The sequence below is a fragment of the Trachurus trachurus genome (genome assembly GCF_905171665.1).
Source record: "Trachurus trachurus genome assembly, chromosome: 7".
NCBI lineage: Eukaryota > Metazoa > Chordata > Actinopteri > Carangiformes > Carangidae > Trachurus > Trachurus trachurus.
In genome coordinates, this window is record NC_139901.1 from 18,462,489 (window position 1) to 18,489,989 (window position 27,501).

The 27,501-nt window shown below is 41.5% G+C and overlaps 1 protein-coding gene across 1 annotated transcript in view; it reads right to left on the reverse strand.

The window, feature by feature from the left end:
• cpne5a (copine Va) overlaps positions 1-27,501 on the reverse strand; it is a gene marked incomplete at its 3' end in the record, with an annotated part of 75,116 nt that overhangs the window by 42,550 nt on the left and 5,065 nt on the right. The window contains exons 2-7 of the mRNA XM_083976245.1: positions 18,013-18,053; positions 17,142-17,188; positions 13,246-13,349; positions 12,117-12,156; positions 11,138-11,152; positions 10,885-10,961 (exon numbers count right to left, since the gene is read on the reverse strand). Coding sequence (XP_083832371.1) covers positions 10,885-10,961; positions 11,138-11,152; positions 12,117-12,156; positions 13,246-13,349; positions 17,142-17,188; positions 18,013-18,053 — 324 coding nt within the window. The remainder of the gene's footprint in view (positions 1-10,884; positions 10,962-11,137; positions 11,153-12,116; positions 12,157-13,245; positions 13,350-17,141; positions 17,189-18,012; positions 18,054-27,501) is intronic.

Here is a 27,501-nt window from a genome sequence, read left to right on the forward strand (position 1 = left end):
TTATGTGAAATGTGCTGCCGTGGTCCTCCTTGCTGTACTATCTGCAATGAACAAGGCCTAAAGTCTGACTGCCACAAGAAACTGGCAGGCTTTAATCAGCCGGTCATGTAAATGTGTGTCATATTTGTCTCCACTGATTCTGCTGCAGTTCAAACATTTGAATATTCAAATTACCACAGTCAAACAGCATCGGGGTATTTTGTGAAGTTTAACAGTCAGGCAATCCCCAGCTAACCAACTCATGTCAACACAATAATGAGTCGTACTTCAGTGTTTCAAGTTGCCTCATTTCATCCGTATCATGACGGCCCTGAGAGCTCAACGCACTGCAACTTCAGAAAACACATGCAAATAAACAAACACTCTGCAAATTCAGAAAACACCATCGTCAGTTTGACATCGCAAAGTGTTCCTGTTCACATAAAGGGACAAACGTGTTTCCCGGGGACACTAAAGAGTGATGAATCTGACTGAGACTTGTTCAATGCCCACATGTGACTTTTGATGTAAAAAGCAATGAATAACAAATGTGTCGCAGCAGGTTCATCACTTTTTTCTGTTTTTGCATCATTTTCTGATAGAGTGAGAGAGGGACAGCATAGGATTACACCTTCATGGTAGGTTACGTCATTACAACCACCAAGTTAACATATGTGTCACTTCTTAGCTTTCTCAAAGGCAGTGTGAATGCTGCAATCATGTAGTTAAGGTTATAACCAAATTATGCCTACATTGCATCATTACAGGTTTTCATATTTTAACATAAATTCATCATTAAATCCATTATTGATCAGATGCTGGTCACCTTTATTTAGTTAACATTAGGCTAATCAACAGATATTGGCATTTCCATAGTAACGGTGCAGCTTTTACAGCCTTTAAAAGCCCTAATAAGGATTTATTTTATAACGTGGACGTCTGACTGACTTGACAGGACATGTTAGTTTTAGTTTTAGTGTGGTCTGTCTGGCAGCATTTTTATGAGATTTGCTGAGGATATTTATATTCCAATGATGATTCCTTAAGTTTTCTTTGATAATTGTTTTCCATGCGCCCCCTTCAATTCCCTTGAACCGTCAAATGAGTAAGGGGGCAGGGTCAGAGGGGAGCACATGATTTAAAATGGAGCACACTGAGCGTCGTCTGTAGACTCGATAGATACCGTTCAGTGATGAATTAGCCGTTTGTCTGACTGCCTGAGCATTGCAGTCACTACATCTCACGAACTAATTAATGTCAATGAGGACATTGCCTTCTCAGCTAATCATTGCAATATGTCAGCATCATTTGTGTAAATTAGCGTCTTTAGTAATGACAGAATGAAAAAGTCAGTGGTTTCAAAGGCAGAATCAAAACAATGTAAAATATAGTTATATAATACAAAGGATTCTTGCAAATACACGATGCACGTGGAGTAGCATGGATGCTCCAACTCTCTGATCTCACAGAGGTCCACTCACATTTTCACACTGGACGAGCCGAGGGAAAAGTGGGTTTAACAAGAGGTTGTTAAACACCAGTGAAATGCACTGCTCTTGTTTTCAGTGACCTCTTGGTCTTTTCGCTACTCACTACTCTCACTATCAGGAAAAACATTTCCAACACAATAAATATCAAAGTCTGTGAGATCTGCTCAGAAAATCAATGCAACATTTTGAAAACAACTTGACCTGTAACATCTGGGTGATAATGTTAACCTGTAAAATGCAGATTGATAACTGTGGGTTTTTTAAACACCAACTTCCTCTGCACAACCAATGACATCAAATTAAATTGGAAACCATTACTATATGTTTAGTTAAAAACTTGTAGCTTAGTCACAAGCCTGAGGGAGATTGTTCAGGCTTGATGGCTAAGTGCAATCACAACCTTGAGTGTATGAAGAACAGTAATTTAAACCTATTTAAGCTCTGCTACTTTCTATTGGATTAAATGCAATCCATACTTGAGAGGAATAATAGTAAAGAACATATGATTTTGCAGAAGCAGTAATGAAATCTAAACCCACAGTTAAGGGCAGACATTAAATAAAGCTTTGATGAGGCGGTCTTGTTCCGAAAAGACTGATGACTACCTGTTAGCATCTACGGCTTCTGTGATCGTGGTGAATGATTAATGTGATATAATAAAAGGCACTAAAGGCTTCCACCATCTTAGCAACACAAGTGAGTAGTGACTACTACACTAACCACACGCTGAGAAGCTATGATACTTGACACCATTCACAGTTCCTTGTAATTCATACAGTCATTTACAGGTTTCCCTCGGCACTGAAACAGACACGGTGCCATATGGTCCTGACCCATCCAATACCGCTCTGTGATGTGTATTAATGTTGCCTGTGCAAACCTCAGCAGAGCTTCGTAGTAACAGTCAGATTACCATCATGTCTGTGCGGAAACCCAGAGGATCAGAAAACCCTTCGGAGGATCAAACAATACTTCCTAACAAACATAAACAACTAAAGACAGAAGTGGATCGGGCCCTTGTACTGTAGCACCTTGGCTCCTCTTACCTGGAAAGCAGTGGAAGGAAGGAGTGCTGTCATGCTCTTAGCTCATCCTGAAATAGAGAATTAACCACTGCTGTCTTGACAGATCCCCTGTTTGATCAACTGAATGGAAAAAGATCAAGCAGCATATTTCAGCATCACTTCAATTACTTGGCCAAAGTTTCTGATATTCCTGTTCTGCAGAATACCAATGAGAACAGGGAGGAGAAGGGAAGAGCGCATTCCAGTTGCCTATTCCTGCACAAAGTCAGCATCAAAGATCATTGAGGATGACATATTGTATACTGGATATTCAGGCTCAATGTATGGCCGCTATAATTTCCCATCTAGAGACAGTTGCTGTCGTGAAATGGTGATTCACAACGAGCTGCATTCTCTATTACACACCAGCGCGGAGGTGGGGGCGGATGGAGGATGGCGAGAATAACGTCCAAAGAGGGAGAAGGAAGCAATTGTTGATGCCGTTCACATTAGGTCATTAGAATGAGGAATGGTCTTGATATTTAACAACGGAGCAACGTGTCACGCATACGCGAGTGGGGGAGGGTTATCTGCCTGACAATATGAACAAGAGCCCAAGAAGAAGAAAATAATTTTCCCCCCACACTGCAGCGGTTGTAGGGTGGGGTCTACACACTTCCCTGTGAGGTAAAAATGACTGCAGTGTTATCAAGAAAAATGCTGCTTTACAGTTTAGCACCCAAGTGGGGATACGCTAATTTAAAAAAGTATTATTTGTAGAGGTGGAGTGTGAGCAGAGCAAGATATGGGATGACAAAAAGGAGGAATAGAAACAGCTTCACTGCACAAAAGAAAGGTGTCATTGAGACTGTCCAGCTCAGTGAATCTTCCTGGTTGACAATGGGACACGAGGAAATGAACAAATCTGACTGGTCTGAGTTGAATCAAAGACCAGCAGAGAGGGAGGGTAGACGGATAATCTGGTTTTGTGCCACAGTAAACATTCGGGGCAGTAGGCAGATCATAGTTGACAGAATTGGACAAGGCTGCCAAAACTCTTATGTGGGTTCAAATGGGATTATACCTTTAATCCTCTTGATCTTCATACACCGATAAGAACCCCATAATCCCTCACCTCACTAGGATTAAAAAGAAGGAGCATGAAAAAGTGTACCACCTAATTCAAAAGGACACCAGAATACCTACTGAGAGAGAAAAGCTGCTTCCTTCTGGTGCTGGATGAGCTGGTGTTTGTGTTTGAAACAGGCAGCTAAAGGCAACCTGTGCTAAGTTCTTTCAAGCTTTGTTACAATCACCACAAAGCAAGTAAATAGGGCAACGAGAAAAAGTAAAAAAAAAAAAAAGGCAAGTGCATATACAAAGCAGCCAAACGAAAAGAACGTGTTTGTTTATCTAGTGGTGGAAACAAGGTGCGAGTTATGCAACCACATTGTCACCAACATGTCATCTTTTCTTTTTTCCTTTTGTTGCAGCCGTGTTGTGTAACCTACAGTGTTGAGTGTTATTCACTAGATACCTTAAGTCTCCCACTGATACATGACGACCTCTATCACAGCTTCCCCGAGGAGAATCAATCCTGTTGTTTATGTGAATTCTGTTTTGCTGCTATGTAGTCCCTAATTATGAACGATAATATAAAATACAATTCAATAATGAGTGTATTCCATTTTATGTGTGCGGCGCGTACTGAAGTAATGGGATTGTTGTTGACATTTTGATTACATAAATTATGGCACAGGCTTTAATCACTATAACAATGTTTGATTTATTGGGATTCCAAATAAATGAGGCATTCATCAACCACCTGCGAGCTCCAAACTGCTTGTTTTGACAGAGAGAGAAAGAGAGAGGATTAGATGAAGTTGTCATTCAAGAGGAAACTTTCTTGCTTTCAGTCTAAAAGCTAAAATTACTCAGAGTCATGACAGTTGAGTTCCCTTCCTTCATTGTTTTTTCCCCCGGCAAGAACAGAACATCCTTCTCTATCCGAGTCCAAAAGAAACACCCAATTCTCTGTTATTACACACATGATATAAGTTGCATTTTATCCCACTTTCCCACTGGAGGCAGATGACACCAAATCACGGCCAATTCTCCCCTACTTACCCCGGCTGTACCAAGAGGCCACGGCACCTTTAGCCGTGGAATAATGGACCTCATGTTACAGTGGGTTGCCCTGACCTCCTCTCTGTGTTGACTGTTGGCTATAGGTTGTAATCTGCGTGCCCACAGAGATCGTTTTCAGCTGAATAGATTAACAACACTGTGGCAGCCGAGTGCTCAGACACATTCAGGAGGCTTTCTCACCTTTCCAGCAGATGACAGCCCGCGGCCATGACAGGAATGAACACTGTCTGCTCCCACTGGAAAACAAATCAGCTAAGCTTATCTGCAGTGTAAAAACCTCCCATGCCCTTGCCTGCTCTTACACCTGAGGTCTCCATTATTAGTGAGAGGCCAGCAATCTATTGCCCTATCATCTCCAGACTACTTTTAACAACCATAGTATATATGAAAGCAACTGTTTCTTTTCATGGTAGAAAAATGGGGAGATTTTTAGATCTCGTGTGACATGAAAATGCTCAGAGAGTCATAAACAGTATAATTCAGAGTCCAGGTGCGTTTGCTGCAGAATGTGGAGGCCCTTCACCTCTTACGCAAACAAACTGGTACCTACTAATAAACCCCAGAAAGGGTGTTTTGTACAATCAGCACAGTTGGGGTTTTCCACACCTAAACAGGAGCACATACTGCATTATTAGAGAGGGACCCTTGTTAGTGCTCAGCCTTGGAGCCCAAATTGGCATTTAGCAAGGCAGCAGTATGCTCTAATTGTGCATGATGTCCCGAGGCAGAGAATGCTGATTACTGTAAACCGTCTAAAACACTTCATCTCGCAGTTAAGTAACACAAGCAAACAAACACGGTACCTGCCTCCCTGCCTCCACTCACAGTGCCGTGTAGACTACTCAGGACAGATAATATTTCACTTACAACAAAAAAATGAACTTCTCATACACCCACTCATTATTTAAATGGGCAGCCCAAGTGTTTTTTTAACCAAAAACCTTAAAGCTACTGAGGCGCTGAAGACACAATGAAACAAGTGATGCCCTCTGCTTTAGTTTTGTGTGAGTAAACTTCTAATGAGTTACAGCCCTGTTACAGGACACAGTCGTTTGACACATGGTGCTGTAAATACTGATTAGTTAACCTCATGCAGAGGAAAAGCTGCAGACCGAGTGGAATAGACACTAACAAATCTAACAAACACTCCTTTAGTGCGCCATACCTGCACTTGATTTTAAGTTACTAGAAGACTGTATATAGACAGTTGTGTAGTAACGCAATTTTAAATTAGGTTCAATGTCCACTGCATCGTAAAATAAAACAACGAACATCCAACCACGCTCTATGGTTAAAATACAAAGCAGGCCCAGTGGATTCTGGTAATATGACAAGATGGCAGGAGAAGAACTAATGAGCAAAAGTGTAGGAAAAGGACAAACAAAGCTCAAACCATCTGTAAACAACATGTCCAACCAGCTCACTCACAGATAGCAGTATCTGAGCATTAGTCCAGCCATACAGCACAGTGCTGTGGCTGTACAGTACATTAAGTGAAAGCTACCTAAACTTTTTGAATGTAATCCACCACAACACAAAAAACTGCAGCTCAGATAACCACAGAACTGAATCAGCACCTTTCATTGTGAACAACAAATATCAAACATCAAACAGTTTTTACTGCACTGCTGTTGTTTTGGACTGTATCACATTGTACAGTAGCTCCTGCATTTAATACCTAATCTAAAGCTCAATTATAGGGAGCAGAAATGATCTGCAGAGACAAATGAGAACAGATACAATGTTAAAAGGATGTGTAGTCCTCAGGTGAACACTACGATGAGAGCCTGAGGGAGTATAATAAAATATTTTGCATCTATACTACAGTATATATAAAAAAAAATAGATTTAATTTAGTGCAATTTAGTGTTTCAGTAGCGAGAACAGTTTTTCAGTTGTCATAAAGTGTGACTTGCAGACTTGGTTAAAAGATCAATTAAGATAAGATAAGATAAGCCTTTATTTATCCCACAATGGGATAAAATAAGGTTGTTGTGATGAAAGCAGAACCAGGCTTCAATGTAAAACATTAACATCTACAGTCATCATTTGGGCAGTCGTGCACATTTAACATGTGCACGAGCCGACGTGTCAATCAAAACATAATCTTAAAATACGCCGTTGATTGTCCTGACTGTTTCCCCGAGGCCCCGTCAGACTAAATGTGACAGAGTCACTTTAGAGCCATTTGGACCTGGTCGGCATCAACAGTGTGAGACAGACTTGTTTACTTTTCTCTCAGGACTTTCTGCTCCTTCTTAGTGTTAGCCATTTGAACATAAATCAAGCTGTAGAACAAAGACGTGGGTCCATTAAATGCATTTCTTGATAGCAATTATTCAAAGCAGGTGTTAATTATTGTCATTAGAGAGCAGGTTGGACATTAACGTGGCCTGTGACACAGTGATGGTGTGATAAGAATGATTTACAGCAAAGCTGATTAAATTCTTTTTCATATGTAGTTTTAATCAAATTGTCCCTTTATCAAAAGAAGTGAGAATTTAAAAGAAAATGTATTAGTTTAACTACACTTTCATCTTCTCTGTTTTTATCGTTTTTGAATTCCACCCATGGGCTCACTTAAATCAAATTTCTGCTTGGCCTTTGACTTTGAAGTTTTGCATTCAAAGTGCCAGTGTGGTGGAGCGTCTGAAGAGATGTAAAGACACATTTCAGCAGTTTATGGTGAAGACGAAGAGCAAATACAGAAACGTACACTGCCACGCTGATAACAGAACCAAAGGCATAAAATCAATATTACATTAAACTGCCATGGTGTCTCAACATCCAGGGCACATTCCAGCAGGGCTTCAATTTAACTTTGACTTCATATAAATGGAGTAGCATATAGCCTTAATGCATCAAACTATAAAAAATTACCATCAGCTCAAAATATGGACACATGGGCCCAGAGACGAGCTGATGCCTTGTTGTTGCCTAAACATTTTTCCCTTACTTCCCACATAGTTACTATTGATATGCAGAGCTGCACACACACAAATACAGATACAAGATCACTCCTTTTGATGGTGATTCGGTTCCCACAGTTGGGACACAGTTCAGGTGAGCCTTTGATGTGAGCTACAGCTCTGAATTTATTCAGTTGTGCATGCACGTTTTTATTATATATATATTATTTTCTTCAGTTCCACAAATCCGTTTCCTCCCTTGGCTCCTACGGGTGCAGCCAGCACACCCACAGCAGTCATTGTGGTTTTGCTTACAGTTCATTTCCTGCTTCAATCATACAGCGCGAGGGCACAGTCGCAGTAGGCTAATGGGTTTAACATGCTAATGTTGTGCTGCATTCATACGCTGTAGTGTGTGGCGTAATTCACCATATCAACAGAAAAGGTTACTGCTATTTTGTATAATGAACTCTATTATCATGTTACCTATACAGCCATATAACGATGCCCTCCCACGGCCAGCCACGAGAGCTTCATGAGAGCAAACATGTTTTTCATTTAAACATGTCATTCCCCTACATCAGTCAATCATTTCACTTTGCATTTCCTTGGCTACCAATAACATTGATACATGTGTGTCATTAAACCGCATTATAAACGGGCAAGATTTGTAACACATTGTCAGTTCGGTGCTTTGTAGATTATATTCCTCCCACTGGCACTCATTTCCATCTTGATAATGTCATGTGGGAAAAGACATACATTTTACCTGACCTGTTATTGTCCCAGAGAAAAAAAATCTGTGGAAATCTGCTCTGAAGTGATTATGTTTTTCCCCATGTGTGCACTACGTACAAATTGCAAAATGATTGAAGTAAATGATTGTTCCAAGTGTGAGCTGCAGGTTATGTTTATGCTGAGATGAATTGAAAATGCATGCATGTAGTATATGTATATGTATGTACATTCTGCATGAAAGAAATCCCACAACATAGAGACTACAGTACCTGGCCCACATACGCCCCACGATACAGTCCTCACATAGTAAAGCATTTATTTGGGGGTTGAAATTTTTTTATTTTTAAAAAGTTAATGTCATAGTAAGACTACAAGGAGTGACGTTGTAACTATGATCAACCCATTTTTCTAAATTTTATGTTCACATATGACTAGTTTGCACTGGCATTATACAGACGTACTGTAATGCTGGTCAGACTGTTCGTTGATCAACAAACTCAACCTCGTCCTAGCAACTCCTCGCAACTACAGCATTTTTTTTTTTTTTATGGCGTTTAAGTATTGAAAAACTCAACAATGGCAACATGTTGACTCACGTTCAATTTCCAAACAAGACCTTCATCTTTCACTTCAAGCAAGAATCCTGTTAAACCATTGTCTCCCACTGCTCTGAGCATTTTAAGTCCAAACTTGTCCTGACGACATGGGTAAAACATGATCCATGTGATGCATACAGCTGTTTCAAAAATGTGTTAAGAAGAACAAATTAGTAGTATCTAGTATAGATGTATTTTGTAGTGAGATTGTTTTAAACACACATGTGGGAACTCATCACTGATTTGGGAAAAAATGTATAGTATAGTAACAAACATTTGTGCGTGCCTGCCTGATGGGGGAGGGAACAAAAGAAAGGGAGAAATAAAGCGGGTGAGGGGTTTAAGAGGAATAAATAGAAATAAAAAACACAATGAGGAGAAAGAGGTTCAAACTGTGAAGAAAAAACTGAATCTGGTGGACAAAATAAGGCTGAATAAATAAGAGATGAGGTGTGAAAACTAGGAAAAGGGGTGCTGATGTGCTTCTTAAGCAGGTCATTGGATGCAGCGTGCCTTGGGAGGGCTTGTTTAAGCATGGCTAACAGATTTCCTCAGTCCCTGTGGAAGCCACTCCTCCAAACTGCAGTCCAGAGAGGCGCTGCCACATCAGGATGCATGAGGAGGAAATGGAGCACATAGCCATTAAACAACTCCTGAGCTATCTGTCTGTTGCAGGAGGGGACAAAACTCCATGGACAGTGTTTAGCTATTCACCTAGAAAGACAGCTGTGCAGCTGTGTGCCTCCACCCACCAGTCAGTCACACTCTAATAATATATACAGTGAAGACAATGCAGTGTTGAATAATCTCTAGAAAAGACATTATGCCGTCAGACGTGACAGTGAAGTTGACCTTTGACCTTTTGAGTATAAAATGTCACCACTTCACTAAATTTTGACATAATTAACACATTAACAATTCTATATGGCTAGAGAGTTTTTTTAAAAGGTCATGAGCTCTAGCTCTGTTTCATCCATCCCGATTTCAAACCATGTATTGTTATCTATTGTATTGTTACTGTATTGATATTTTATTGTTTATTGTTTGTTTGTTTGATGGTTCTTGTTCTTGTTGATTGTGCTATTGTTTGTTTTGTTCTAATGGTGCATCTGTTGTATGTGAATATGTTATTCTGGTCGGCTGGTTTGAAATAAATTATTGAAAAGAAAAAAAAAGAGTGACCTTTAACATCTGACCACCAAGTTCTAATCAGATCATCCTTCAGTCCAAAGGAGAAACTGCGCCAAATTTGCTGAAATTCACTCGGCGCATTCCTGAGATAGCATATTAATCAGAATGGGACAGACAACGTGCCAACATAACGCTGTTGCCAACATGGACGGGGATGAATAAAACTATAGACTAAGCTGAAAGTCATCAGGAAGACAAAAATTAAAAGCAATCTATACTTTACCTATGTTTCTGAATTGCTGCTCTCTGACATGAAAGCTGCTGGCACAGTTGATAGCAACACACAAGTGAAGGGCTAATCTTTCAGTCTGCAAACTGCTGTCCATTCCAGTCACCATATCACCATCATCATCACCCTGCTGGACGAGTCCTGCTGAAGCCACACCATCAATACCTTTGTCCATCACGTCTGTCTCAGGTTCTTCAATTCGCTCTCCGTGCTTGATCGACGCCCTAATGACAGTAATTGCAATAACGAAGCCCCCTGGTTGTGTTCAATTAACCATCATTGCTCAAAGCACACCAGTCTAATCTTGCAGTGTTATTGTGCAACACCAGTAGGTAAGGGAGATATATTCATCACTCTGCTTGCTGGAATGCATGAAATTCAGCAGGAGAGCCATGTCACAACTGAATGGGCTGAGAGGTGGCACTGAGCTTTCATTATCTGATAATATCTGAAAAGTCGTGTTTGCAAAGTTAAAAGTGTCTTCTTGTCTCATTGAGGAGATAAGTAAAGTAAGAGCCTCTTCCAAGCTCTGAGTGGCTCTTACCCTTGCCACATGAATGTACAAAATCAGATGGTGTATAGAGAGAAATTCGCACTTACCCTAAAGGTTTCTCCAAGCGACTGGCAGGTGAGCCGACGATCTCTCCCAGCGTACAGTGGACCTGGCCCAGGAAGTCCTGCCGTGTTGGGGTGGGGGGCGCAGAAAGTGGGATGGAGAGAGAGATGCATGTTGGGGCAAAGGAAGGGGGAGTACAGATGGATAACAGGGGTAAGAAGGAGAGTCTGTGAGGAGTTAAGCATCATTATAGGCATTGTACAGTTAGAAATTAAGACATCTGAGGCAGACACGTACGTTAAAGTCGGTGGGCTTCCGGGGTGGAGAAGGAGGAGGAGGAGGAAAAGAGAGAGACCAGGCAGCAGCAGTGACACAACAGAGCATATCATGGAACAGAAAGCACAAGACTCAAAATACCAGACTGTCATCAACCAAGAGCAAGAAAGAAGAGCAAAAGTGGATGTGTGAAAGTGCAGATAAGCAGAATGGGAACAGCAGAAGGTGAAGAGCCATAGAGTCTCAGAGGAGAACAAAGTGAAGGGGAGGAGGTGAAAAGCAATGAAGGCGGAAAGTTTCACACAAGAGACAGTTGTGTTTCCAGAGCATGGAGCACAATGTGAAAACAGAACAATAAAAGCATCACAGTGACAGAAGCCGGGTTAACGATGAACATTTTGGTAGTATGCAAACCATTTGCTGCAAATATATTATTCACCGTATGTGTCGGTATAGTATGAGTAGGAGTTTATTTATCAAAGCTTTTAGCGTAGATGATGATACTAACATACATTTTACCAGGATGTATGTTCCATATAGTACTGTGCCTTTCAGACAAAGCCTCCATTTAAAAAATAAACGCATATTGTTTTGACTATAAGCTGTTTTGGAAATTAAAATCTAAGTTGCAGACAGGACTAAAACGTACACAGGGAAATGTACTGAAAAGCTTTGATAATAATAATGTGCAATACTTCATTTCTCATTTGAAAGAAAAATGTAATGAGGATATGCCAGATGCCAATGAAATTTTAATTTTAATTGCTCTGGAGAAATAAAGTTCTGCATTTTACAAACTGAAGCAGATGGTATAAGGTAAGGTTGGCATGTGAAGCATAATTCACTCATTATTCCAAAATATATTTCAGCGTTTCGATGCCACAAACTTTGGTTTGCACAGAACCTAAATATTAGATACATGCACTGATAACAAGGGAAACAAGAATATAAAGACGAAGTTCTGACCCAAAGAATAATAAAATGTAAGTTCTTCACTTACATGCTTTGCCAGATCTGGACTTTTTGAGTCAATATCATACCTGAAATCACAGAGACCACACATCACAGAGGCAGAGAGGAGGGCAAAACAACAGAGGACCACACACATTACTCCTGACTTTAATAACAGGATACTGGTTGCAGTGTGGACATTTTCTGTCCGTCAATCACACACTGGGGTCATTGGGGAGGCAGAAGGGAGCGGCCGAGGGGAGAAAAAATGTAAGCACTAAATGTGACAGTTAATTAAGGAAGTAATTCTATGGTGTATGAATGTAATTTCAGCTCTACACCTGTGGGATCATATTGATACCATCCACTGATGGATAGAAAAGTTTTGAGCATCTGCCAGTCAAACTTAATGTAAAAGTAATTAAAGCTCAGTACACCCTGGCTCCCACCTCTGTGATAAAAGAGGGATGTAAATGAGTAACACTAATTGTGAGGGGATGCACTCCCTGCTTTCCTGTTCCAGAGTCATATCATGATAGCATGTCTAATGAATTCATTAAGTGACTAAAAATCCTCTGAGACTTGCAGTGCAGTCCTGGATACATCCTGGAAGTCCACCAGGGACTTCATGCTCGAAGGGAGGAAAAAAAAAACAGATTGTTGGAAGCACGCCTCTCCTCTTGATAAAATGATCCTGACTCTGTTCTTAGAGATCTCAAAATGAAACAGCACCTTCCTGACCCTCTCACTATTCTGGCCTTTTCAAGAAGAGAAAGGCAGCTATATGTGAAAGAGGAGAGGACAGGGGTCTCTCTGAGTTTTATGGGACTTGGTTTCCAACATTTGCTTTGCTTAGCAGCAGGGAGATTAAGGATAAAACTTTATATTAAATATTTATCACCCTTATACCAATCTCCTTTCAACAAATGACTATTGAGACACTGCACTGATGAATAATTCCTCAGGAGAGAGTCGGGGAAGAGAGGAGGGAAGTGGTTCAAGGGGATGAAGAGATAGACAGAGGAAGAGGCAGAGTGAATGTGAAAGAAGATGTTAAGCTTGTGGTGGAAACAAAAGGAGGAACTGGGGGACTGGGTTAGGAAAGGGCGGCACATCTGAAACACGCACACCGAGGTGTGTGTGTCCTCAGAGGAACCAGATCAAATGAAATAACTCACACGTCAAAGCGAAGGTTCTGCTTCTCCTCAAAGAAGTAGTCCAGGATGTACTTCCTGACAAAGTCTGGATTTAGTGTGTTGTCTATCACCTCTGTTCTGCCAAACTAAATCAGAACCAGGAGAGAAGGGGAAGGAAGATGAAGATGAGAGAGCAGAGCTTTGGGGCTACACATCATGCAGTCGCCCAGAAACTACACGCACTGCTCTATTACCTCACCCCACCCCCTCTATCTTCCCCCGACAGCCGCGTGAGTTCACGGCTTCAGATAAACTCTGATTTGATTAACAGAAGTCAATGATCACACAGTGTCAGCTCTTCTTCTCCACCTCTTCTCATTGTGATGGGGATCAGCAAGCCTGAGGAAAGCAATTTATCGAGACCAATTACACTCATTTAATTAATAGCACACTCACACCACTGTCACTCTCAGAGCCTCTGCAAAACAATGGACACAAGATGTGAGGAGGGCGGGACATGAAAAAGAAAAAAACGGTCACGTTCATTTTCTCTTTTCACAGGATAACAGTCAGAAAAACCATTTCCTAACACCAGGTGCTGAGAGGAAATAGAAACCTTCCAGCACAGTCACCCAAAGAGGATTTGTCGGTGTTACAGAGCGCAATCTTCTGATGAGGTGATGTGCTGATAAACAAATCAACAGACACAGAAAGTGTTGCAACCACGCACACACGCACACACATTAATTGTATCCAAAATGAATAATTCAAAGTCAGGGAACTGATGTTGAGCTGCATAAATAAAATCCCCAGTACAACATGTTACCATAACCTGACAGAGTGAATTAATAATGGGAGGGTTGAGGCTTAATGAAGGGATGAAACAGCAGGATTACAGGCTCACACCTCGGTGATTACATCCAGTGGGGGGTGAAACTCAAAGAGAGACTTACAGTAGGGCGGTGGCACACAGGAAGGTTACACCTGCAAAATACTTCTGATGGGTGGACGCCTATGCAAATAGAAAGACAGTCACGCTGAATTGTGCGTAAGTGTAACCTGCCATCAAAAATAAACCATGTGTCTGGGCCTATGAAAGTTTAACTACTGTGGGGCACAACCTCTTCTCATGCTCCGCTCCAGCAGATGCAAAGGAGGTGAACTCTCTCCGCTGTGCAAAATGAGTAGAGCTGCATGCGGCAGCGGGAGGCCAATAGCATATTCACTTTGGTCTTGGGCCAAACTTAACAAAGGAAGACGAATCAGCACCAGAACAAAGAACCGCCACCCGAGGAAATAACAGATCTCCCACTCCACATATTATTCCTACCTTGGCAAGTACACAGTCAGCCTGAAAAGCCAGAGTTGCGAAAGCGCAATTAACTGTCAACAGAGGGAAAAAAATGGTGTAAGGGGATATCTGGGTGCTGGCAGCTTTCACTTCTTCCCCTCCAACAACCCTAACTAGAATAAATTGTGAGCTGGGATGTCAGAAACTTCGTCTGGGTGAAAGATTAGTGTCTCGGAGTTTAACTAGATGTGCAGAGGCCTGGCTGTGCTTGAATTTAGGGAGGTTATATTGTGTCAGCTGCTCAGCTGAGTGAGAGTGGTAGACAGAAGGAAGACATGGAGTAGGTGTAATTACAGACAAGGGAGTTGAGGATTAATACTTTACTTGGTAAGAGTGATGGGTTGGCGCTACAGTTTCATTCGACCACAGATGGTGACAAGAAAATTATTCAAGGGGGCAGAGGTCTAAAGAGGAGGTGATAATGAAATCCACAATTTCTCCATAACATTTGTCTTCATGTGAGCGACTGGCTCGCAGTTCATAACAGGATTACAGAGAGTTGGTGGCTTGTGGAAAAGGTGCCTCCGCTCCGACCGACCATATCTACTCTAGGGAAAGAACAAAAACAAAATTTCATGACAAGGGCAGAGGCTAAAGAGGTGCTTAGCTTTATCAATAAAGCACAGCTTGACTCTGGTGCTCACAAAGCCAGCTGCCCCCTGCCTCAACAACACAGGCCTTTATCTCCTCCAGGGAGACACGCTCAAGCTGCACCCACGGTGTGTGAGCTCGAGGTGGGGCAGCGTAACCAGAGGTGACAGGTGTAGGAGGCTTCGCTCCCAACGCCGCACTTGATGCTGGAGCATTATTTGCATGTTGATCAGTAAAACTCTCGCTCTGGCTTTGGAAAGGAAAGGAGCATCAGTGTGTTGCAACAGCACTAAGATTTATTTGTTTATGCTGTGAGCTGACCGCCCTTGAAAGACATGTGAGCAAACATTATAATCAGACTTAAGTATAATTTGCTCTGCGCTCAGCTCACTCAGTTAATCAGCCGGTCAATTAATCAATCAAGCATCCAACTAATCTCTCCATCAGTCAATCATTCCTCTTAATTGTCCCTGCTGTGAATTTTATTACGCCATCAGGTTAGAGTAAAACAACAATCACAAACACATTTGCACATACAGAACAAGACAGAAGTTACCGCAGCAAAGACCAACAGAGATAGAAATAAGATGAAGGGATGGCGAAGTGGACAACAGTTCTCTGAATGAATCACCAAGTGTGAGAGTTAGCAGCATTGTCAGGACTTAAATCTACACATGATGTTCCCTCTGCCTCTGTGAGCTGCTGCTGCTGCTGTCGCTTTATCTCCGGGAGAATCGTCTGCTCGACATCCTGGTCAATCTCTACTTCTTCAGACGAGGCTTGTTAAAGCGATGGCTTGACATTTTGGGAAATACAGTTTATCTCTCTTTTGCTGACAATAAGTTGAGAAGAGTGATATCACTCTGGAGAAACTGGACCAGAACCAGCAGAGACACTGGTACATAAGCCAGATAAAACCACAATGTGATGTTTTTTGCACTTTGTACTACACTTTTAGATGAAATAAAGAATATATCGTACTGTACATGAGTTTCACAGGTGACTATTTTTTACTGTTGGACGGAGCCAGACTGGTTGTTTCCTCCCTGTTTCTCCCTAAGCTTATGGCTTTAGCTTCTTATTTACCATAGAGACATGACGGATGACAGCATCACAATCATCTGCCTCTCAGCAAGGAAGCAAATAAGCCCTATTTCTCAAATTGTTGCACTGTATGTTGAAATATATGTTATCAACTAAAAACTGTTTTAAATCTTCCTCTGTTTTTAGGAGCCCACACCCACCACAACACAGGATTATCTCTGAAATCTTCCCTTTGCATGTTGGAAATCTGTTGTGACACTCTGCTGTGCACCAGCATGACACCAAGCTCTTTGTGGAGACAATGAACATCAATCATAAAGTATCTGACTGTGAGAGCAGGCGCAAACTGTTCTGCACTTGTAAAGTCCCAGTTTTTCTGTGAGAAAGCAGTTATATACAGGATTAATTACATTTTTATTTTGTTTTGGTCCATCTGGCGTTTTGGTTACACCGAGAGTGCACAAGAAAAATGTACAATAAAGTATTCCCCACTGAGATGTAATCTAAAACCATTTCTGTGTATGTCTACCCTGAGGGATTACAGGGACAAATAATAATCCCAGAGGGGCCCTCTGTCTTGCTGTAATCTCAGCCTTCTTCCATTTTTCTTGCCTCTCCGGTCTAATTAAGGACCAGTGGCCAACAGCCAGCGGCGACATTGACGCAGACGCAAATCTTTATCGATACGTGTTGCTGTCACCTTTATCAGTCCAATCAGTCATAGCTAACACAGTGCTGACCAGCAGTTGGATATTCCACGGGGTCAATCAATTGCAAATGATTGGCACTTGCAGCGTTTACCTTGAGAGTGAGCGGGGGGAATGTGTGTGCATGTGTGTCTGTGTGTGTGTGTGTGTCTGCGGAGGGAGGCTGTAAACAGAGAGCAGGCTCTCGTGGTGAGGAGACAGGCTGATTGAGTTGTGTTGACAGAGGGACGGCTGTGATCTCTTACCTCTCTCCACTGTTTGGACTCCACACCCTGGGTGTACAAGACAACCACTGAGAAGAGAGGAGGTGGAGGGGTGGAGGTGAAGAGAAAAAAGGGAGGGGGGGGCAGGGGCGGGGGGGCAGAGAAACACATTGTCACTAAACAAGCTCAATCAAGCAGCCCACTTCTTCTAATAGTGTTTGTTTTGTTCGCCGTTTGACAACATTCATCATTAATTATCCTGCCACACCCTGACAGCATAATCAAGTGCCAAGCTTGATGATGCTGCACTGCATCAAACTCTGGGCTCCGAAGCAAGATTGAAATTTCCTGGAGCACAATTTAAGCCTGGCGATCAAAACACAATTTCTTAACGGTGGGATTCTCCTGATTCCAATTTAATTTTGCGACTTCAGATGAAGCGCAGGCAGGCGAACACTACGTGACCTGTCACATAGCTCAAGGTTCATCTTCAGGTGAATACAAAACGGGGCAGGTGTGATATTTTTTCCAGTATAAAGGACTTGAACCTCCTCCCTATTATGTTAAATGCCCCCTTCACTCTCTATCCTGCAGGGAGTTTCAGAGAAAATGCCTTTATGGCAGTTCCCTATGTGTCTCACCAAAACCAACCCATTTGTATTCAAAGGTTGGTGTTTATACCCTGCATGCATTAAGGTACTTTCCAATGCTCACACTGTGGAAAGGTTGTCACATTACTGTGCAAATGATATGCAGTTATTGAAGGAACACTTTGAAATAGCAGAGTAAACTGAATCAAAGTTAAGCTCAGCAAAAGTAAAAAAGTAAAGCTTCACAAAAGCAGAGGTGTCAAAAAACATATTCTGAGCAAGGAAAAGCTAAACAGCAATTAGCATAATAAAAAAAAACTTACATGGGTCTGATTTGGTGAAAGTGTCTCGGTCCAAGAGATTCCTGTGGGAGAGGAAAACAATTACACATCAGCATCATATTCGAGTCTAAATTCATTTCACTGAATTTAATTGTTGCAGTTTAGTAGTAAGTTACATTATAGTATGGTTAAAAATTTAAATAAAAAAATAATATTAAAATAAAACACCATATGCAAAGAGCTACATGATGAATGCAGAGTAATTCACAACCACACTTAACACCACATAAACCACACTGTCCTTGAGTTTTTCAACGTGAGCAGAACAATAAGCACAGCAAAGCTCAGTTAAAGGACAAAGAGGACACACGGGGTGGGCAGAGAAAACATTTTGAAAACAGTCCCAGACATTTATTCTAATTAGAGAAAATGTTTAAACTGCAACAATTAAAAGAAACACACACACAAAGGACAATCATGGAAGCCAGATCTTTTCATTCAAGCAAACAGAAAGAGCTTTTACATAAAAACAAGAATTACAAAAGAAACAATAAATCGATTGATCGATAAAGACAATTACAGTTTTAATGAAAAATAAAGATTCTCATAGAGTTTAATCACTTTAGAGACAACAAATAATTGATTAATTGATTTCCAATAAATCATTTAATGATTATTTCATTTATCAATCATTCTCTCAAGCAAAAATGGCGTGTGAGAAATGTGAGGATTTGGTGCTTTGCAAACTGGATGTGCTGCATGTAAACATTTTTCATTACTGTCATAGAAATGAATGGGCTACCTTGGCTTGGACCTACGATCAAACCTCTTCACACATTCAAACAACACATAGGAAAGTGTGACATTTGACATAAAATCAGCTCTGTCACAGTCAGGTAGTGCTGCAGCGTGAAGGTGAGGTGCCTGAGAGCAGAAAGCAGCAACAACACGCTACTGTACATACTGTACTGTATGAGGATTTACATCACCACTCACAGCAACATGACACTGTCAATACATCGAACAGGTCCATTAGTATGCATCCGTGGGCTGAATTGGATTCAAAGCTCATTCAGCATCCATGCCAGCAGCACCCTGCAGTCGCTGCGGGCCAAAGCATGCTCCATGTGTGCCATATTGTTGAGTTTCACTGTGTTCTCGTGCAGCGGCAACGGTTATGTAAGTCACAACTCATTCAGTTCCCATTCAGTTCCCCTCAGTCTGAACTACAATCAGAGAGAGAAAGTTAGTATTGCATCAGGATACCCACATCCTCCCCGTAAGGAACAACCTTGCTTGCTGTTAAGGAGCTATCTGGCTCCCTGACACCGATCCTCATCTTTTCAAGCAGCCAGACACTCACTGATTGACTCATTCAAGATAAGATCCGCAATCAGCATTAATATTATTCATGCCGTTTTTATTCTTTGCCTCATCCAGACCTGATAGTGTGTTTCTCTCTGGGTGATGGAGGGAATTTCTGAGTGTTTCCTTAACAATTAAAGCCGTTCCCTTGTGTTTTTCACTCCCACTTTCTCCCCCTAATCAAACACATTATCGTCATACCGTAGTTATGCACTACCACCATCAGTCACTGCAGTCAACATCATACAGGAGACATTTTCCAGATGTATCAATGATCTCATTAGCACATCAATAAAATGCGAAAGCCTATAAATACCTCTTGTTTCTGGCTCCGGATTTAGAGTCGATAAATAACAACTTGCAAGCAGTTCGCAACAGCTCCCAACCCCCCGAATCCCCCATATCCCTTCAGGGGACAGAAGGATTTCAATGAATATAGATGAGATTTCCTGACTGAATCCAAGCAACAGGACATCATTCATGTACACGTAATTCTGCATTCCTGGACACAAAATCTTCTGTCACAGGGAAACGTGGGGGGATAATGGATGCAGCTTCGTTGGGTATTAGCCTCGGGCTGACCTGACTACAGTTGGAACATTGTCACTGTAATTATCATTGGAGATAACTAAGCCATCCATGACTAACTGCCTTTTTGTATCCACCTGTTAGTGTCTGGCATCCATTACCCTCAGACAATTAGCTTGTCCATCACCTTATCCCAGCTCTCATTGCGGAGGAGAGCATCACACATGGAGAAAGGAAAACACGACATCCCGTTTCACATTTCTACAATGATGCATTTGAGTTGCTCAACCTAGCTTTGTTTTCACAGATCATGGGCTCTTCCAAGAAGAAATGATTGTGTACACAGACTTATACACAAATACAAATTAATCCATTATCTTACTGTGCAAATGGCCAGAGAACACACAACTGTACCGCAGGATGGGTATTAAGATAATCCTTTTGCTGAAGTACCGCTGCCTATTTCAAAAGGTAACTCCTTCGGTCTACAAATCTCAGTGGGATAAGGGAAGATCATTATCCCGAAAGCTGATGTAGAGAAAGTTTGTTGATGAAGATGAGGCTCATTGAAAGTAGGACAAAAGTAATTAGATGGAGCTACTTTTCACCCACACCACATTTCATATATCAACCTCCTTTCAAACCACAGCACTTTTGTGATCATTAGGACTATGTGGAAATGCCTAACATCACCTTTCTTATTCCTCTTGATCTCACCACCTTCATTAAATCTCTAAGAGCAATCATCTCCTCTTGTCACCAAAATATTTAATATTTTACAACTCGGAGCCTGGAGTGCATTGTTAGATGCAGAACAAATAAAATGACGAGAAATTCAATTTGATTTCATTCGAGGAAAAAATAAGTTTAATAGCTTTCCGTCTATTCATCCCCAACAATGCGTTGTTTGCTTATTAATTAGTGCATTAAACTTGTAGTAATTTGTTATGCATGATTTAATTAATGAGTAAGGCAGCACCAGGAAAAATCTGTAAATGCTGAATTTGCATCACTTAAGTGTTGTACGTGTTCTGTAATCCAACCTACAAACCATTTCTGGTTGTGTCTGAAAATGTTTTCTGTTTGGCTGAAATATTGATAAATGTTTCCATTACAACCCAAGTGTGAAGGAGGTTTGACCTCTAAAATATGGCTGGCTGCTGGACTCTAATTTAAGAGAATATATTAGGAGCATGTGCTCCCTCTTGGCCAGATCCCTGGAGATATTTTAGCAGCTCCTTCATCCACGTGACTGATTATTAAACCAAGAAATGTGGGAATTAATTCCTGCACCCGCAGTGCCTTATTGCCTGCACTCCCTTAATTCCCCTTCAGTTTCTTAAGAGTTGTCGAAATCATAATTGGCACCTTGGAGAAATAGCATCTAATTCAGTGGAAAGTGGTTTTAAATAGTCTTGAAGTCGGCTGGCCAATTCCAGCATGAGCTGCTGCCTCATTGGCTCTTAAAAGGACATGACAACCTCAAGCTTGAAAGTTAGTCTCTGACTGGCTTAGAGGAAGGAAAGTCTTTATATTACATTAGAAACAATGGGAGATGTCCAGGAGCAAAAGTGAAGGATGGTTTGCATTTTCAAGTCTGCTCTCTCTCCTCGCTTCCTCTCCTGCGCTATGGCCCTCTCCTCTCAGACATTTTCTTTCCACTCACACACCACGGGGTCAGTGGGTCTACTTTTTTGTCTAATATAACCTTAAGCTGCCTGTGAGGGGGTCACAGAACCACACAGGGGATATATACACACTACTGTATGTTGCTACAGAGGTCGACAAGCCCTTTACAAAGAGCTGGAATTCATTTATTTCAACTGAAACATTCTGGTTTCCTTTGGGGGCACTTTAGCTAAAAGTATATCAATACAGTGTCTACAGTGTATCATACAGGGAAAGTTAGCGGATACAGGTGTGAGGCTGCGCAAACGCAAAAATATTAAAGCAGTACTAAAGAACTTTCAGTTTTGGTTGAGTTTGGCGGCGCCTGTGGACCAAAGCGGTAGTGTTTTGCCTGAAGGAAGACTCCATTTCCCATGAACACTAGCATGAAGCCCCGTAAATATCCTGCATTAAAATTAACAAAAGACATCAAAACTAAGTTTCTGTTTCCAGTGGATCATTTCAAAGTGAAAACACAAACATAATCCATTGCTAAAGTGCCGTTTTGCCTGTTCCCCCCTTGTTGTGACTCGTAAAAGTGAAAGTGAAGGAAGACTCCATTTCCCATGAACACTAGCGTGAGAGCAGGGTTCCTACCATGCTCCTCAAAGCTGCTTAGTGCCAGAGAAAGAGATACAGATCCCCTCAGGCCATGACAGAGGTGTCATTCAACTTGTTGTAAGTCGATGTATCATCACAAAAGTTATGAAAATATTTTATGAAGGTTGAAAAGTTCCTTAGTGCTGCTTTAACTAACAAATTAAAACAACCAATAAAATCTGAAACACCTCTGCATTTCATTATTTGAAATGATCCGTCTGTATTGCACAAGTGAATCCCTGGATGGTGACAGACAGGGCGATGATGCGAAGTGGTGTTGCTTTTGTCCGGATCTCAAAACACTCCCCTCCTCATTGTATTCAATGAGCAATCTGCTCCCTTTATTAGTGACAGACCCATCTGCTGACCTTCACTGGGATGCCACCAGGTGTCTTCTTCCACTCCATCTGTTTAATTATTCAGTTTCTGTCCAACCTGGGATCTCTCCAGGTCGACAATACCTGCTGCTGAGCACTCCCATGGCGGCCGTCTCACGGGCACCGACAGAATCTCAGACATAAAACTGCTCTTCTGATACTACAATAAATGAGGATGCACATATGACTCCGTGTTTCAGGCTGGCTTTTGCTGTGTGACTAATGTCCAACCTGGGAATAATATCACTGCTAATTGCACACTGCGACAGCCTGGGCTTTGTGCAGAGAAAGTTTTTTTTTTTTTTTTTGGAGCTGAGGGAGGTGCACACACTGTTACTATATGGCTGTTATAACCCTGGCACAGCACTATGGGCTACTCTGAATTCACAACAATTTCCCTTCATGTCGTTGTTCAATCTGAAAAATCCAACCTGCACACACACCAACTACTTCACAAACCATTGTATACCACACTTACATTTATATTGCAAATAGGAACAAGTCAGGCACAGTGATGCATTTCTAAGCCCGCACATACAGTATATCAGCTTTAAAGTAGTGATAGTAACTGGCCATTAAACAGAGATAGAGAAAAGAAACCACGTGGAGTCAGTCAAGTGTTGAGAAGAGGGAGCAGGGTCAATTTCAATAGCGATCATGATAATAAAGCTCTCAAAGTCTCTTCCAGACACTAATTGATGTTAGTGAGGGATGGGATTGCTGTGATTTCTATGAGTGTATTGGATGGAAACAGAGAAATTGAGCTGTTTAATTGGCAGTGGCCTCATGTTGAGCCTTGGTATAGGTGAAAGGAGTCACAGCAGGTGGGTGGTGGCAGAATCGCAATGCGCACAAACTGACAAACAGTAACCAGCACTATACCTATTCAGGGGTAACCACGCCAACACCTTATGACACGTCACACACAACTGTTCACTGAAAGGCGCGCACACTAATCGACCTGACGTGTCGTGTACCCACTGGGCTGGAAATAAATACCGTATGCAGCTTCTCGATAGACGCCAGGATAATCTGATAATCAGACAGAATTTTATTTGACTTCACAATGTGGAGGCTGCGCTCGCAGTTCCTCTACAAGCAGCATGTGACGTGCCTCCTGCATTTATTAGAGAAAATCAACTTCTAACAATTTGTGCAGCTATGTAAACCCCATCTACTCACCTATTTGCCTTCTTCTGACTCATATTTTTCATGGGTGTAGCTTTGCAGCCAGTTCCCTGTGAAACATCCACGTTGCTCATCCAGTTTACTAAATACTGATTGGTGGACAATGGTGGAATCCAAAGTCATTACACACTGTTATGGCCGTAGAGTTGCTGTGTGTGTGTGTGTCTTTGCTGTGACAGAGCACACTGGGATCCAATCACTTATTAAGCCTCACATGAAAGCTGGAGGCAGAGGTGCAGCAGTGCCAGTGGGCCAACAGCAGCACTTGGACTGAGATCTGTGTGTGGTTCAGTTACGTACAATTGTGTTGCATGTTGCTCCCGGACGGTTTTTGGGAGAGTGATTGGGTTTCTTAACCTTCTTGTTGTGTGTACTTCTTCGTTAGGAGTTCTCTTTCAGTTCGTATTATGTGTGGTCACTCCCCACACAGAGTTCAATTTGGGACTAATTAATAAAAACTCCTGATTTGGCCAATCTCTGGTTTTGTTTTCTCCCTTTTGTCTGCATGGGTTTCATTTATCTATGCTGCTTCCCGTCTCCCCTAGATGACAACGTAACGTAGAACATAGACATGTAACCTGGCAAACATCTAGATAATGTTTCATGCTCCAACACACTTTGATGAAAACTGCTAATCAGGCATGTAAGATTAAAAAGTGTTTCTATAAATTCCAGGTTTGCATCCATGTTGTACAGCCCACCTCACATGTCGCATCACATTAGTGTTTCCTCTGCTGTTGTCATCCACTCATCTCACAGACTTGTTACTGGGTTGACTCACCTTTCATTGTTTTGGAAAAGTTTTACAAATATACAGTAACCTCAATGGGTTAAAATTCCTAAGAGAAAGAGTAATGATGAACCATGTTGACAGGCGGGGGTGTCCTGTCAACACTTTTACAGATGTCTCTTTTATAATTGTAGTTTGTGCTATTTTGGCCACTGGGAATGAGCAGAGGTGCCTGTGTTTTGTTCCAGTAAGATTCCAGTAAGCTGTGAAACATGTTTCACAGCCTGCTGTGTGGTGTCCTTAAAGGAGAATTTCGGTCATTTTTGACCCCTAAATCGTTGACCTGATGGCCACCCAGTGTTGGGGGGAGCAAAAAACATGACTAAAACTGATGCAGGCAAACCGGAGTTACACCATGGCTAGACAGCGCTTTTTTCAACAACAACAAACACTCAAAAAACAATCAAATATCTATGGTACATGACTCGAATCCTTACGAGACACCACTGAACTCATATAGTGTACAGTATAAACAGTATAACAGTTTTTTCACGTAATCACTCACCTCAGACCGCCAAACTCTGAAACATCCTGGAAAGACATTACTATCCGATCGCAGAGCGCCTTCTCCCCGCCCTGTTGTGATGATTTCTTTACAAAAATAAATGGTCGAGCAGTGCAGTGGTAATGTCCAGAATATCTCTGACCGTTTATTTTTGTAAAGAAATCAACACAACAAGGAAAAAGTGTTTGTTTCTGTGGCGGGGAGAAGGCGCTCTGCGATCGGATAGTAATGTCTTTCCAGGATGTTGCAGAGTTCGGCGGTCTGAGGTGAGTGATAACATGCAAAAACACAACGTTTATACTGTTTATACTGTACACTATATGAGTTCAGTGGTGTGTCATAAGGATTCGAGTCATGTACCATAGATATTTGATTGTTTTTTTGAGTGTTTGTTGTGGTTGAAAAACATAGTTTAGCCTTGTCGCTAGCGCTAGCGCCGTCTAGCCATGGTGTAACTCCGGTTTGCCTGCATCAATTTTAGTCACATTTTTTGCTCCCCCCAACACTGGGTGACCATCAGGAAAACGATTTAGGGGTCAAAAATGACCGAAATTCTCCTTTAATGCCTTCAAAGGATGGTGATCTAATAATTTTTTTAGTAAGGCCTAAATGTTTGTGGGATAAACACCATCACTGAAGGACGCCTATGAGTTTTTAGACAGCAGACATAACAATAAGAAGGCTGAATGAATGACTTTGTTGATGAGTTTTATGGATATGGACAGAACTACTGTTTAATAATGAAGCTGTAAGAGAAAGTGATATCAAGGTTGTTGATTTATCTTACAATGAGAGAAGAAATCATGAGCAGCATGCTTCATTTTTTTCCTGACAGACCAATGAAAAAAATCCAAACTAAATGTTTGCACAAAGTCAAGTAACACCATGACTGTAGCTCTTAATGTGTCCCTGTGAATGTGACCTTTAACTTCTGTAACGCACAGTGGGACTGTTGTCAGAAAGATTTGCAAAACGCAATAGACACGACTTTTTACGTCAGAATTCAGACAACATTTAAATAAAATGATGAAGGGGAGATCTCCTCCTCCTCAGGCCTCGTCTCATCTTTTGTGTCATGCCTCGTGTGAATGCAGCGTTCGTATTTTGTATTGACACCCAGACGCTCTGAGTCTGGAGTTGACTCAGTGTCTCTTGTTTGCATTGTTGTGGTCCTTGATTCCATAGAGCACCATTGTTACTGAAAAAACGAATAAAATAAATAAAAGGAGAAAGGTGTTTCTTTGATGCTCTTGAGCTTCTTCCTTCTTTTTTAGACAATGTGGTTGGGATTCATGACTTGAAATTGAAATTTTCTGAATGTTCTATTTACTACTACATTGTAATGTTGCTTGACATTGATAGGAGTTGTTCACTGTGATTTACTATATTTTCCTTGTATTGTACTAAATGCAAAAAGACACACATTGATATGTACTTTTGAGACCAAGGCTAAATCAAGGGCAGTACTGGCTAACTGGGTAATCTGAGGCTTTTCCTCTCCTCCATGAATGTTACTTAAAGTAACATTGCAGAGTTTTTCGGCCTTAAAATAATATTTCCAGACTCATTGCAATGGTAGAAAAATGGTTAATAGGATGAATGGTGCTGCTGCTGCAGCCTGAGCGGGGTCGCGTCGGCTGAAACTGCACTATGTAACTTCCCTGCACGGGTATGAATCTCCGCCCCCCCCCCCCCCCTCCCCTCTGCGTTAAAAACGGTTTTAATGACACTAACCCAAATTGATATCGGATCGAATCGAATCGGATCGGATTGAATCGGATCGAATCGAAAAAATCGATTCTGAATCTTAAGAATCGGAATCGAATCGATTCTTGAAATTTGAATCGATACCCAGCCCTAGTTCATATGAAGTTACAGGCTTCCTGACACTGTGCGGTACCTCTTTTTTAACCGGAATAGTTTCACAGCCAACGTCGTGCTACATTCAGCAGAGCCTGAGGCCCGCTGTGCTGCGCTCTCCCTTGTTTGCATGGCACACAACTAGAGCATAATCGCAGTCTGTGTGTTACAAAATTGCATATAATTTGAATGTTTTTCTTTTTCTCACATTGCGCCCCCCCCTCAAAACCTCTGGCGCCCCCCAGGGGAGGCCCGTCCCACAGTTTGAAAAACACTGGTCTAGTGCAACATTTACTGGCAGCAACAATCTCTTAAACCCTTAAACAAAAGTTGAGTTTGACTTTTTCACATTCTCTACATAAGCCAAAAACAATTTCTCATTTTGTAGCTTGTGGTTGAGTTTATCTTGCATAATACACACATTTTCACTGATAAGCTCTTTTCCCCACAGTAAAAAAATAATTGTATACTTATCAATCCTAATGTTTCAGCACACATTACACACTGATTTGTACTGAAGACACACACACACACACACACACAATCTCACCCACATGAGCAAAAATGTCCCTTGAAGCTACATAAACAATACTAATGTATCTAATGGAAAAATTCAAAATTCAGATACCTCTACAGACATGATAATAATC